Genomic DNA, 14,189 nt, shown 5'->3' with positions numbered 1-14,189 from the left:
CATAACATGTGCTTGTGTCTGAGCAAGTATTACTTTGAATTCATCCAGTTTAGGTACAAGACTTCTGATATTTAAATGACAGATTTTAAAGCCTCTAATTTTACCTAGTTGATTTAGCGCCCCTGGATTTTTTTTAGACAGGAAAATCGCTTTTGCTTTCTTACTGATGTAGTGTTCAGACTTGACATAACAGGAGGTTGTCTAACCTTTTCAGGATATAATATAGATCCCTGTGTAGACTGTAATTGACTTGGATTTATATAAGATACACCTGTGCACAAAGCTTAATGAAATTATCGATGTATGACTACAACTTTTCAACTTTTTGAGTCAAATTAAGATGGCTGCCACAGCAACTTGACCTTAGAAAACATGAAAATTACAATAAAATTTCTGTTTTATTAAACTTGACATAATACTTTGGTGTGGTAGTAGCTAAGCCTGATTTCCATCTCATACTCCCAAGTGCTAACTGATCGCACAAGATCTATTTGGAATCAACTATCTGTTAGCAAAATATCTTGTGAATCCATGGATGGTTTTTAATAAAACATTTGAAGAAATTATTAGGTTGATATCTACAACTGATTAACTTTGAACTCAATATAAAATGGCAAAAAATGTCTAWAGTGAGCAAAAATATGGTGCGGAGTAGAGCATCTTCCCCAATGCATTGCATAGAAGTACAACTATTTTACTTATAACCTTAGCATGGACTGTTAGACGCAGCCCTGTTTGTCTGATAGCAAACTACTTGAAAARCTAATAACATTTTGACTAAACTCTCATTTGTAAACATAGCTTTACAACTGAATTAACATTTGGAGTCAGGCAAACTCAATCAACATAGAATCATGGCTATACCTCTATGAGGTCTTCAGATATCGAGCTAAACATTGATGCAGTCGAAGCTGACAGCCATGCAGAACATTTAATCAAAGTGCTAGCACAGAACACAGGATATCACAATATTATTTGAAATCCCAGTTACTTTAATAGTTTTTCCAAAATGTCTACAACTCGTTTACTTCCACCTGGTGTTGGCTTATTGTAAGTTTTGACATTTGAACTGTAACATTTTGTGAAGCTGTGATTTCAACATCCCTTATCCAGAAAAAAACAAAAACAAAAAACATGATCACCTTTTAGATATAAGAACACAGAGGTAAGTAAAGGCTGAACAGATGAAAATTATTACATAGAGTACTTTTAAAAGTACATTAATAAATCTGCAAATGTTAAAATGAGGTTRTGCTTTTTAAATCTTTAAACACAAAAGAACACAACATAAACAGAAAATAAATGTTTATAAAAGGCAAAAAGTTAAAAAAGGAATCCAGAAGAATAAGTACAGGTGTATGATTAATCCTGTTAYGAGCAGGAATCCTTGTTGATGAGTATGAATACTTGTAAATTTTATTGCACCAACAGATCTGTACAGAAGCAGAATGTGAAACAAAAACACTATTGTAGGGAGCCTCCTGCTGGTTAAATATTAAAGTGCAGTTTGAGAACATCCAATTCCTAATAGAAATACATAAACTAATTTTACAAGGAAGTACCATTCTTGTGTAGTGTTTCCCTTTGCTTTACATGGCCTTGATTCTTTGTGGCAGAGACTCCACACCATAAAGCACAGATGTACTTCTTTCAAGGTTCTGGATCAGATATCTGCAGCTCTGTCAGCTGCATGGTGATGATCTGTCTTTTCGGCTCTATTAGATCTTTAAGAGGTTCTATAGATATGTAAGAAAATTCGTGTTCAACAAACTGAAGTCGATATTAAAAACACCATTGTTAAATAAAATGATTTGTAGAAGGAATTAAACCATACAACACCAGAATTCTGGATCTGAGTGAGGTTTACTGTCACCCAAGCTGACAGGAAACCACAMTGGTGAAAAACCAGGAAGTTCATCAATTTATACAGGTTCTTCAATGCCTGCGTTCGCCCCCTACTGACCTACGGCTGAATCACAGGCATTCAGACAAAATTCTGACCTACTGTTCTCATTACGGTTGATTATGTGTTGTCATATAATTCGGACATGTAACTGAACCTATTTCAATCAAAACATAATAGATTAAACATTGTCAACATTACAAAAAGGAAAACCTAAGAATATAGTGTTGTGCTTTTAACATCAGTACTAACCTCTAATAACTATAAATTTCTTCAGATATTTGGTTGGATGTATTGCAATTCTGAAAGACTGGCTGCTTTCACAGTTGTACAAATAAACAGATAGTTAAAATGAAAATTCAAATCATACAGATTGTCATGTCATTTTGTTGTGCACATTATAAACAGGACAGAGCAGAGTTCACACAGTATGACAACTTTGAAGATGATAGAATGTTTGAACCTCTTGTTCTTTGAGTTCAGAATGGAAAAAGTTCTAACTTCAAGGTAAAAAAAATGAGAAAACTGTACTGGCATTACACTCTATGACTCTCAAATGTCTGTCGGTAAAGTAAAGCTCTATGTTTTGTTATATTTCCATACAATGACGATATTTGTGTTATACATTTAACTGATCACATCTGAGATAAGTGCAGAAACGGACAGCTATGTAAACATTCGGGGAGCAGTTGAGGAATAGATGTCTTGCTCATGGAAACTACGACATTTTAGAAAAAGGATGATAAATGAATAAAACCATAAACTGACCAGAGTTGCAAAATTGTGAGAATTTTTAAATTGTCAACTTTTGACGAACATTATAAAGAATTTAAAAGGAGGAAGAAAATTACAAATATTGACACTTGGCCCTCCTTCTACAACCATATTTCAATGCCATACCCATGAAATGACAGGTACCCCCTCCTAAAAAAGTTTTGCTGTCCACTTGACATGTAAGGGCAGACACCTGTAAAAATATGTGTTGTTAAATACAGCTTACTGGTTTTTGTAAATGTTGATAAAATGACAAGGTTTAACTTTCCGTGAAAAACCGTATATTTCCCAGCCATACGCAACACATTCAGACAGAAAAAGCAACATTTTATATTTGTACATTAGGATTTTGACAAAATTAGAAAAAACTGGCAAATTTTTAAATGTTTAACAAGATTTAAAAAATAAAGTTGGTCCTTGATCAGATTTTTAATGAGTTTGACCTCCTTCTAARGCATGGATGTCCAATCTTGGTACAGGAGGGCCCCTATCCACGATGTTTCTCTGCTCCAACAAGCCTGACTGGATGATTGAATTTCCTCTTCAAGCTCTACAAAATCGTATTAATCACCTCTACAATCAAATCAGGTGTTATGGAGCAGAGAAACCTCTTAAACACCTTTGTTCTAAGGCCTGAAAACAATCATGAGTCATGAGAAAGGAGACATGTCAGTCAATMGAGTTTGTGGCAAATGCTTTTATCCTAGAAGTACTACTAAACTCGCCTGTCTTGTCCACTGAGCCCAGTGTCTTATCTCATCTTGTGAGACAAATGTTTTGTTACACCCCTACTCAACGTGGATTAAGCCGTGTCCTGAAGGTCTTTTCCTTCTCCTTGACAGCCTTAATAGTCATTGTTGTTGCCTCCATTGGTGTTTTTGCTTCCTTATATATTTCATGTCCAATACAACCACCTATTATTCCTCCTGCTACTGCACCAACTGCTATAGTTACACCTGTTGTCACTTTATCGTCCAAAATTGCCACCTCATTTCCTGCTCGAACTGATCCCGGTGAAAGAGCTGTAACGCTTTTCACAAGCTTTATTATTTCAGCTGGGTTCTTCAGAAATTTCCCAACAACTTCCAGTGATAAATTTGAGCCCAAATAAGCCCCCAACAAAACACCTGTTGTGATTGCTGCTAAATAAATCAGAAGCTCATCAGACACAAATGCTTTAGCCTTATTTCTGATCTCCTCTGGGGGCTGGTTAACTGACAGCTCCTGGATGTGCTCCTCATACTTCACGATCCTCTCTTCTACATGCTGCAGAACATCGTTGGTGTAGCAAGATCCGTTTTTTTCCACCATCTTGTCTATCGTGTGAAGCAACGCCTCCAGCTGAAACTGGTTGTTTCTGTAATCATGTGGCTGATTGTTGTTCCAGTGTTTATTATCAAAGACGTGGCACCGACCACCGCACCTCTTCAGCAGATCATTCAGATTCTTATTCCGACCAACAAACTCTTCGATTTTCTTCYCCTGAAGGTCGTCACCATGAGTGAAGACGAGGACAGCATAATTTAAAGCATCATCTGAGAAATATTGSAGTATTTTATCAATAACATCTTGCTCATGCTTTGTAAACTTTTCCACTTTGAGGACAATGAGAAAGACATGAGGCCCAGGTGAGCACTCTGTGATACACCTCATGATCTCTGGCTTCAAAACCTCCTCAGACTTTTCTGTGTCAAAGAAACCTGGCRTGTCGATCAAAGTCAGGCTTCTTCCGTTCACAGACCTGGTSTCTGCTTGGACYWTTTGGGTTCCAGAGGTAGAGGAAAGATACGAAAGGAAAAGTTCCTCTCCTAATATGGTGTTACCCAGGTGACTTTTCCCAGATCCAGTTTTTCCAAGTAGGACAATCCTCCTTGTGGTGGACTCTACACAGAAAAAATAGCAAGCCTGTTATGTTTACTCTTTGCTTTCTATTAATAATTAGAAACACTCCAAGAGAGCACACCATCGCCGGGACCCTAGGTTATCCAATCAAGAGTGAGCAGCTGCTGGACTGTGATTAGTGGAACAAAGTTCTGCTGGATGCTGATAGGCTGTTACAGTATGACATCACTAAAAAGCAGCTTGTGTTCTGTGGTTTAAGTTTGTGCCAGATCACAATGAGCTTCAGCTCTGGTGGATGTTGCCAGATCACCACCAAAATTTAATCACTTTTTCTTTGGGACAATCCCATTATGCCCTGAAAGTTTCATAAAAATCCATTCATAACTGCAAATGTTTAAGAACCATCAATAAAAAACATGAGGATAATAAAAATTCCCCAAAAGTATTGAGACACTTAATAAGTTATAAATGTCTGACTCAAWTATTTTCTATGGTTTGGATCGAAAACAGACAATTCTGTTGATAATGAATATTTACCTCCACCAGGGAGGTTATATTTTTGGTAGCGTTGCTTTGTTTGTGCACCAAATTACTTACTGGRATTGAGTGGTATTGATCTTTTTCATACAATGGTCTAACCTTAAGAAAATACTATGGTATGCAGTATTACCGAAGTGTGGCAGTTTGTGTTGATAATTAACAGAAACTAGTGCTTATGAGATTTTACATGCACAGAGCCAGAGAGGCATTGAAAAATTCTTAGCTGCTCTGACATTGCTGTCACTCAGAGCAGCAGCAGGAGTCACAGAATGAGTTTGCCCTTTATTATGTCGAAAAAAATAAATCAAAGCTTGTGGGTTGGAAAAAAATTAACGAAAGTTTAAATCCGAAAGGAGCCCCACGGTTTGTTTGACTTAAGAAACCAGCTGCCAGYTGGTTCATGAAGCTGTCTGTCAGTACTAAAGCGACTCATCTTTGGGGAGCCGGTAACCGCGTTTCCATCCAACTTTAATTCGAATTTTGAGCAAATTTTATAAATTTCGCAAAAAGGAAAAAAAATGGAGAAATGCGAATCAGACATTTTTCTATCAACTAGCTTGAAGCGAATCARTTACATCTGACGCATGTGTGTAGTAAACAGGAAGTAAAAGTCGCAAACTTGCATGCTCCAGACATTTCAGGACAATGGAAAGAAGTTATCAGGAACGTGCTGCTACTAGAGATGTGACGTTCGCAAACGATCCGTATCTTTTCAACAGCTCTTTACAACGAACGATAGGAGCCAAAWCGCGGGCAGTAATGAGCCATTTGTAGTTTTATTTCTTTTATTCCTCATGTAATCTTCAGTTTTTCATACTTAAATAGCTCCCGCTTTGCCTTTTCATGGAAAATAGGACGAGTTGTGGAGTACAGAAGCTCATGGGGGAAGGGGGGGGTTTCGGCGTAACAAACACATGGTTCCGCTCACATGATGGGACAACGTCATTACGTACGGCGACATGATGATGTTAACACGTTCGAAACGGCTCTTCTGAATGGCTCTRTGAAACAAACGGCTCCCCAAGATCCGGATCCCTTCAAAGAGCCATTTATCCCATCTCTAGTTGCTACTTTCGGGAAAATTGTAATTATTCTGCCATATCAACTAGCTTTGGCGATGTTACATGCTGTCTGGAGATGTAGAGAAAGAAACGCAACTCTTTTCACATTACGGGAATAACCGACAAGACACCGACAGCGGTAGGAGGGTACTTCTGCCAATCGCTGCTGCAGTTGCGAGCGTGTAAACCTTTTTTGAGAATTAGAGGAAGTTTTTTTGAATCATGTCGTTTCTATTCACTTCAGTAACAACACRGGGCATCTTCTGAAAAGTTAATGTCTCAGTTTTCATTGCAGCCTTGTGGAAATTTGGCGCTTCACCTCATGTGACTCATACCATCATAAATTTTACGTACCGTTATCATGATACCACGGTATACCACAATACCTTCTTACTACTTAATGTTTAGTATTGATTCTTAAAATTATGAACATGTTTCCATGAAATATTTAGGACATGTTGGAGTTGTCACAAAGAACAAGTGATGATGTTCTACTGTTACAGCCAATCAGTATTCAGCAGAACTTTGTCCCACCAATCACTGCATACACATACACATAAYGGGACATGTACAGTGGTTTGCAAAAGTATTCATACCCCTTGAACTTTTCCATATTTTGTCACATTACAACCACAAACATAAATATATTTCACTGGAAGTTAATGTGAAAGACCAACACAAAGTGGTATACAATTGTGAAGTGGAAGCAAAATTTTACATGAATCAAAACATTTTTTACAAATAAAAAACTGAAAAGTGCGACGTGCAAAAGTATTCAGCCCCCTTTTCCCTGAGTGCAACCAATTGCATTCAGAAGTTGCCTGATGACTGCTAATGACTCAAAAGGGTCCACCTGTGTGTAATCTAATCTCAGTACAAATACAGCTGCTCCGTGACGGCCTCAGATGTTGKTTAAGAGAATATTGGGGAGCAAACAGCATCATGAAGTCCAAAGAACACACCAGACAGGTTAGGAATATGGTTTTGGAGAAGTTTAAAGCAGGCTTAGGTTATAAAAAGATTTCCCAAGCTTTGAACATCTCACGGAGCACTGTTCAATCCATCATCCGGAAATGGAAAGAGTATGGCACCACAGTAAACCTGCCAAGACAAGGCCGTCCACCTAAACTTACAGGCCGAACAAGGAGATCACTGATCAGAGAGGCAGCCAAGAGGCCCATGGTGACTCTGGATGAAATGCAGAGAGCCACAGCTCAGGTGGGGGAAACTGTCCACAGGACAACAATTAGTCGTGCACTACACAAATGTGGTCTTTATGGAAGAGTGGCAAGGAGAAAGCCATTGTTAAAAGAAAACCATAAGAAGTCCCGTTTGCAGTTTGCCAGAAGCCATGTTGAGGACACAGCAAACATGTGGAAGAAGGTGCTTTGGTCAGACGAGACCAAAATTGAACTTTTTGGCCACAATGCAAAACGCTATGTGTGGCGGAGAAAGAACACTGCACATCACTCTGAAAACACCATCCCCACTGTCAAATATGGTGGTGGCAGCATCATGCTCTGGGGGTGCTTCTCTTCAGCAGGGACCGGGAAGTTGGTCAAAGTTGATGGGAAGATGGATGGAGCCAAATACAGGGCAATCTTGGAAGAAAACCTGTTGGAGTCAGCAAAAGATTTGAGACTGGGGCGGAGGTTCACCTTCCAGCAGGACAACGACCCTAAACATAAAGCCAAAGCTACAATGGAGTGGTTTAAAAAAAAGAATATTCATGTGTTAGAATGGCCCAGTCAAAGTCCAGACCTAAACCCAAATGAGAATTTGTGGCAAGATCTCAAAACTGCTGTTCACAAACGCTCTCCATCCAATCTGACTGAGCTTGAGCTGTTTTGCAAGGAGGAATGGGCAAGAATTGCAGTCACTAGATGTGCAAAGCTTGTGGAGACATACCCTAAAAGACTTGCAGCTGTAATTGCAGCAAAAGGTGGCTCCACAAAGTATTGACTCAGGGGGGCTGAATAATTTTGCACATCGCACTTTTCAGTTTTTTTATTTGTAAAAAATATTTTGATTCATGTAAAATTTTGCTTCCACTTCACAATTGTATACCACTTTGTGTTGGTCTTTCACATTAAATTCCAGTGAAATATATTTATGTTTGTGGTTGTAATGTGACAAAATATGGAAAAGTTCAAGGGGTATGAATACTTTTGCAAACCACTGTAAGTGTGCTAGTAGTTAGCAAAAAAAATATTAAATACTAAAAAAGATCATAAAATAAATCTTACAGTTCTAATAAAGCCCACCTTGATTTTGGTCTTGTTGATCATTCTGAGTGGACCCTTCATATTTCAATGATTCCTGGACTGACCTGAAGACCTTTAGAAAGTAAAAATGAAAAAGTTCAATGCCAGTATTATTATGCATTTGTCCTATGAAGAAAAAACTATAGATGGATATTGTATTAATCATCAAGTAATTAGAGTGCTGTATTAAAGKTTTAATAATTAGATAGTATCTTTAAGCCTGGTGTTTACTGATTGCAGGCTGTCCRTAATGAAAAATGGCTCATAAAAATGAATCCCTACAAGTAAACTTTGGACATGATTCAACCAAAATTGTGATATTTCTTATCTCTATTYAGTGTCTTCTACCCAATCCATCACTTAAACAGTATAAATCTATTAAAATGTTTCTAAACTACTTCTGCCATATACTGACTGCCTTGTGCATGGCAGATCAGTCACATTATGTAGATATCTATGCTTTATGAACTGAGTTTCCCAAAATGTGGCTTTTAAGAATGTTAAAATGGCTGAAATTTTATTTTTTGACCGATCAAATTTGCCTAGATTTGCCTAGACCTAGCATTAGCAACATAGCACATCGCAASTGCAGCATTAAAAACTATACCACTCTGCTATTGCCCCAAGTACAGTAACGTTTTTAACTTCACTGTTAAAAATGTTACCCTAATGCTCTTTAGACACGCACCCTAAMCCTCCCACACAAACACACAGAGGCAGCATTTCAAAGCACTACAGCCAGCCTTACCCTTCTGGGAGAAACCCTGGATGACCTGACAGATTCATTACCTCTTCAGTTTCTTCATCACTGGGGTGTATGACGACGCAAACCACAATCGGTGCGCTGCTGCTTCTGTTCTCTTCAAATGTATGAAYTTCCTCCAGTAAAACTCTGGCTACCACGCTGTCAGGAAACTGCAGGGCAATCCCAGCTCCAAGAACAGGAAAAGCAACAGAACCAAACCCTTTCTCCTCACAGGAAGTGAGGATGCTGTTGATGCCCGCTCTCAGAGTCTGTGTAAAACAACAACAAATATTCTTATGGAACAAGTGCAGGACAATAAAATCTGAAGAATTGGTCATAAAGTCTGATTTGAACAGATTTACTCCATTTTCTCACCTCAACAGGAACTCCATYTTCATCTTCATCCCACGGAGCAAGGTTGAGGAAAAAAATGGCATTAGAAGGAAGTCCATCCAATCCCTCCACTAGAACTGACTCACCAGACTTTGTTTCGCCTCCCGATTTACGTCTGAACTTTGCAGTAAGCTGAAAACCAACTGATTTATTCAAAATGTTTCCTACGTGAGTGGAAAGAGGATCATTGCCRACCATGGGAGACACCAGGGCATCTACCTAAAACAGAAGAACATCAGGTGTGAGTACACCACAGATTACTYTCTAATTTGTAACAATGGTTCAGTTTCCAAACTGTTTAAAATTTATGCCATTTTAGGTTTTCCTTCGGATAACTTCAAGGATTTCTTACCTGTTGGGTCTCGATTGTCCCTTTAACAATTTCAACTTGGACAGCACCCTTAGGACCTCCATCAGGATCTCCTGTAGCTGCTTCTTGACCAGTRGAATCCATGCTGAACTCCAGTCCAACTGGATCACCACTCACTGTGTGGTTTCCAGTACTTTTACCCAGAAGCAGCCTGTCACACGCCTCCTGCATGGCCCTGACCWCTTCTTCTTGGTCATCTATCAAGATGATTGTACTCAAACTTCGCTCACCCTGACTACCAAACTCCTTAAGAACAGTCACTATAGCCTCAGAGCACACAGACACTGGAATACCTTTCACTCCTGAGCCGATGCAYGGCAAGGCGATGGAAGTAAATTTCATCATTTCAGCTAAGCTCAGAACACGCCTGATTGTTCTCTYTAGTAAGATCCTCTCTCTGYCATCTGCTTTTCCTGCTACAGGACCAACAGCGTGCATCAGTCTTTTGCAGTGCAAGTTACCTCCTGTGGTCACTACAACTTCACCTGTAGGGATTTTGCCTTTAGATGTTATCAAAGCATCACTCTGACTCTGTATGTCTGGACCACCTGCCTGACTCAGGGTAGCAGCAACCCCTTCACAATGCTTCAAATCTTCATTGGCATCGTTCACCAGGGCATCAGCTTGAAGTGTGGTGATATCACCCTGACACAGCACCACCTGAAGCCCAYCACACAGGCTGTAACTGGCTACTTCTGTGTTTGTCAAACTCAAACATGACTCATCCCCTACATCCAACAACTTTTTGTCAATCTGAGAAGATTCCTCAGTGTTCAATCCTGCAATGCTCAAAGCTGTCCCTTCATCTCTGACCTGCTGCCCCTCATATTTATAGGAACATTCCTCCAAGTGGCACAGGTAGCTATCAGGATTGTCCAACTCAACTTTCAAGTCACTAACTTCATCTACATTATGAGGTTGACAGGAATGCTTGAATAAAACACTGTCTTCAGGGTGAAGCTGAACAGAGCTGGAAGCAGAAGGACGCTCTTCCTCTYKTTSCTCCTCTKCTTCCACACATTCCTTCAGTTCAGAAGACAGATGTTCATCAGGAGACAGTTTATTTTCTYCATTATTTGGTGAAGTGGTGCTGTCTGGAATAAACTGGGGGCTCTGTTTTAAAATAAAAAAAWTGGTTACAATTTACTGGATTGTTTTGAATTGTGTATTTACAGTGGCTTTATTAAGTATTCTGGCCCACTTCACGTCTTGCAGTTTGGTTTTGATGAAGCCTAATGCTACAATTGTTTATTTCTTTGGCTCAATCTACAACCAGTACCTCATAACGACAGTGAAAAAAAAATTTTTTTTATTATTATTTCAAAAGTACAGAACTGAAATATCATATTTAGATAAATATTCAGACATTTAGTACTGAATTAAACAATCTTTAGCAACAGTTAGTTTTGAGGTTTGATGCAATATGTTTTTAACACACAGAATGGAGKATTTTCTATTATTTCTTTTTGCAAAGCCTCCCAAACTCAGTCAGGGTGAAAGGAGACTGAAACGCTGTCAGGTCTCTCAAAATATGTTTGATACAGTTCTCTAYTTCTTCTCAATTTTGTGTCACATACAATTTGAAATGGATCTTAAGAACGAAGATCACAATTCAACCAATTACCAGAAATGACACATACAGTAAATTCAATTATGTATCCATAAAATGCATTATTATATTATAAGAATTTACAGGAAAAAACTTTTTTTTGTAAACTATGGTGATGAAAAGGACACTTTTTCAATGCATTCTACCCTGTTTTAATTTGTACTTTGTATGAATGTGATGTTTTTACATTTTTTCTTGCTTGTATTGTGAAACACTTTGTGATTTTCATTTTAAGAAAGGTGCTATATAAATAAACTTTACTTATGTAGTTACTTAGTTGCAAGTTCTGATAAATCTATCTTGCTAATTTAACAACTGGCTTCTGCTCTGGTCTGGGAGCAAATTGCTGTTCTTTTTCTCAGTGACACGTGGAAACGGAAGCTCSTGCTGCTCATCCTCAGCAGCAACAAACATGCCCACAAGCATGTGTCCCCAAATAATGTTTCCCCACCAGAGGGCGCACCGCAAAGGCTGAAAATTCTGAAGTCTGTCTGAAGTTAGTGGTAATATTAGACATGAGAATAAGATTTTTTTATGCTTTAAGCTCAAAAAATGAAGGTTGTATTATACTCAAGATCATATTATACATGAATAAATACAACATGTAGCCTACTTTGTTCCATTCAGCATATTTCAGCAATAACCAGTTCTGCTTCTTAACTGGTTTGTTGCTCCGCAGCCTGAGAGTCAACAATAAAAACGTGTTATGTAACATTAAATTTCTCTTCTAGTCAATGATTGATACTCTGTTGTATTCTGAGTTTCRGTGGAGGATCAAATTACAAAGAGATGATTCACTCCGACAGATCAGTGTTTGAGTTCATGGCAGAAATCTTGTACGGATGTGGGACTAAGGTCAGCAGGACAATAACAAATGCAGGTCTCTCAAACTGTTGGGCCTTGTTTWGTTGATTGTTGTTTTTCTGTAACTAGGGACTTTGAGACTGGTTAAGAACTAGTTATAGTACCCACCCTGATCTAACACTGGAACTTGATTTGTGGAACACCACTCGGAGCTCTGCAGGCAGTGTCTTTCATTTGAGACCTCTATAGAGAGGTGTGTGCACTTCCAAATTATCAATTTTTTTTGACATAACTGACATCAATCACTCAAAAGAAATGGGGGGAACCAGAGAAATGTTAGACGTTTTTGCAAAACTTCTGAACACTTGTGTAAATGTGATATTTCAGTTTATTTTTTGCATTTTTAATAAAAATAAATAAATAAAACAAGGAACTCCTGAGGAAAAGCAAAAAAAAAATATTATGCGTAAAAAATGACTTCCTTCTACCTTTGTCAAAAACTATGATAAACAAAAAAAATTTCAAAATTCGACAGCCCCTGACTTATAGACCAAACTGACCTCTGCTGGAGCTGTGGAGGTGGTGTTTTGAGAAGAAGCAGTTGTTGGCAGACTGTTYCTGACTCTGACCACCAGAGGACCATCAGCGAGCTYAATAACATGCTCAGACCTCTTCAGGACTTCCTGTTGATCTAAAAACACAAAAGGCAAATTCAGTTCTTTGCATAATGTTTGGAGTGAGCGAAACAACACATGTACAATCATTTGCAGAGCTACAGTAAGGTGACAACAGACTTCTTGTTATTATCAGGATTTATTATTCAAAAACTGATACAAAGGGTCAAAAGTCAAGTATTGCAAACCTCTCAAAAGTGTTGATTAGCTGTGGAAACCATCTTGAACTTGGTTGACTCCAGAAGTTAATCATTTGTAGATTTAAGCCCAGTGATTACTGTTTCTATAAAATCTGTCCAGTGATTCAAATATTTTGCTAACAGTAACAACTGTTGGTGAGTGGAGGATTGGACTCAGAGTGCAGACACACGAGGACACGGAAGAATAAAGTTTTAATATTTGAATAAAAAACAAAAAGCTGTCAGGGCAGCATAGCGTACGATAGCAGATGCACAAAGTAACTTAAGACAGCTGGACATTGCAGGGGAACTAAATGACAATGTAATGATACGCTGAGGTGGAAAGGGAAGGAATCTTATTATTTACAGTTTGGCTGATGAGGTATCGAAAGTAGCTGAGCTGCTCGGGAGTGGCAACAGGCGTTAAGGGGTTGACTGACTGGAAAAAACACTGAGCAGCTGACTGAGAGGAAATGACAGCAATGCTGAAACGCAAACTGCTGAAACACAAACATGCAAATAATATGGGAACAAAAAGAAAAAGTTACATTGTAGTTATTTTATCATGGCAGCTTTGTTTAGTGTCAACGCACACCTTTGTCGTCTAAATTCACTAGTKTTGTGTGCATGACATTTTCAATTGGGAGCTATTATTTCTGTAGTGAAGAATATTTTAAATTGTTGAGTAATTAAAAAGCTTTTCTGTTATCCAGTTTAGGCTTTGATGGTCATTTAATAATAGGCAATAATGTATTTGCATGTGTATGTGTGTACATGCCTCAAGTCCTGAGACTGGTGAATACACCTGCATAGAGTCAACTTTATCTGTCTGTTGGCAAAATATCTCAGTGTTTCCCCTACCATTATACAGGCGGGGCCACCAGGGTTAAAAACAATCTTTGGGGAAACTCTGCTGAGTTAAAGTTCTTCTAGAGTTCCAATAATTCTTTGAAAGGACATGATTTGAGGTTTTTTACAGATAATATTTTATTTAAAACATCTTACAGAAGTCATAAGAAGCAGGTTTATTT

General features: G+C 38.4%; 1 protein-coding gene across 1 annotated transcript; it reads right to left on the bottom strand.

Moving 5' to 3' along the window:
- Positions 1 to 3,974: 3,974 nt before the first annotated feature.
- LOC106537307 (uncharacterized) lies at positions 3,975 to 12,996 on the bottom strand (the record flags this gene model as incomplete). The annotated part of the gene is given in 6 exon segments (XM_014034694.1): positions 3,975 to 4,560; positions 8,385 to 8,457; positions 9,174 to 9,398; positions 9,505 to 9,741; positions 9,875 to 11,005; positions 12,866 to 12,996. Coding segments are annotated over 6 exon segments (2,383 nt in total), but the record flags the coding sequence as incomplete, so codon positions are not given.
- Between the last annotated feature and the right edge of the window lie 1,193 nt (positions 12,997 to 14,189).

The sequence above is a fragment of the Austrofundulus limnaeus genome, unplaced genomic scaffold (genome assembly GCF_001266775.1).
Source record: "Austrofundulus limnaeus strain Quisiro unplaced genomic scaffold, Austrofundulus_limnaeus-1.0 Scaffold2238, whole genome shotgun sequence".
Classification (NCBI taxonomy): Eukaryota; Metazoa; Chordata; class Actinopteri; order Cyprinodontiformes; family Rivulidae; genus Austrofundulus; species Austrofundulus limnaeus.
This window is presented reverse-complemented; position numbering and strand designations above follow the sequence as displayed.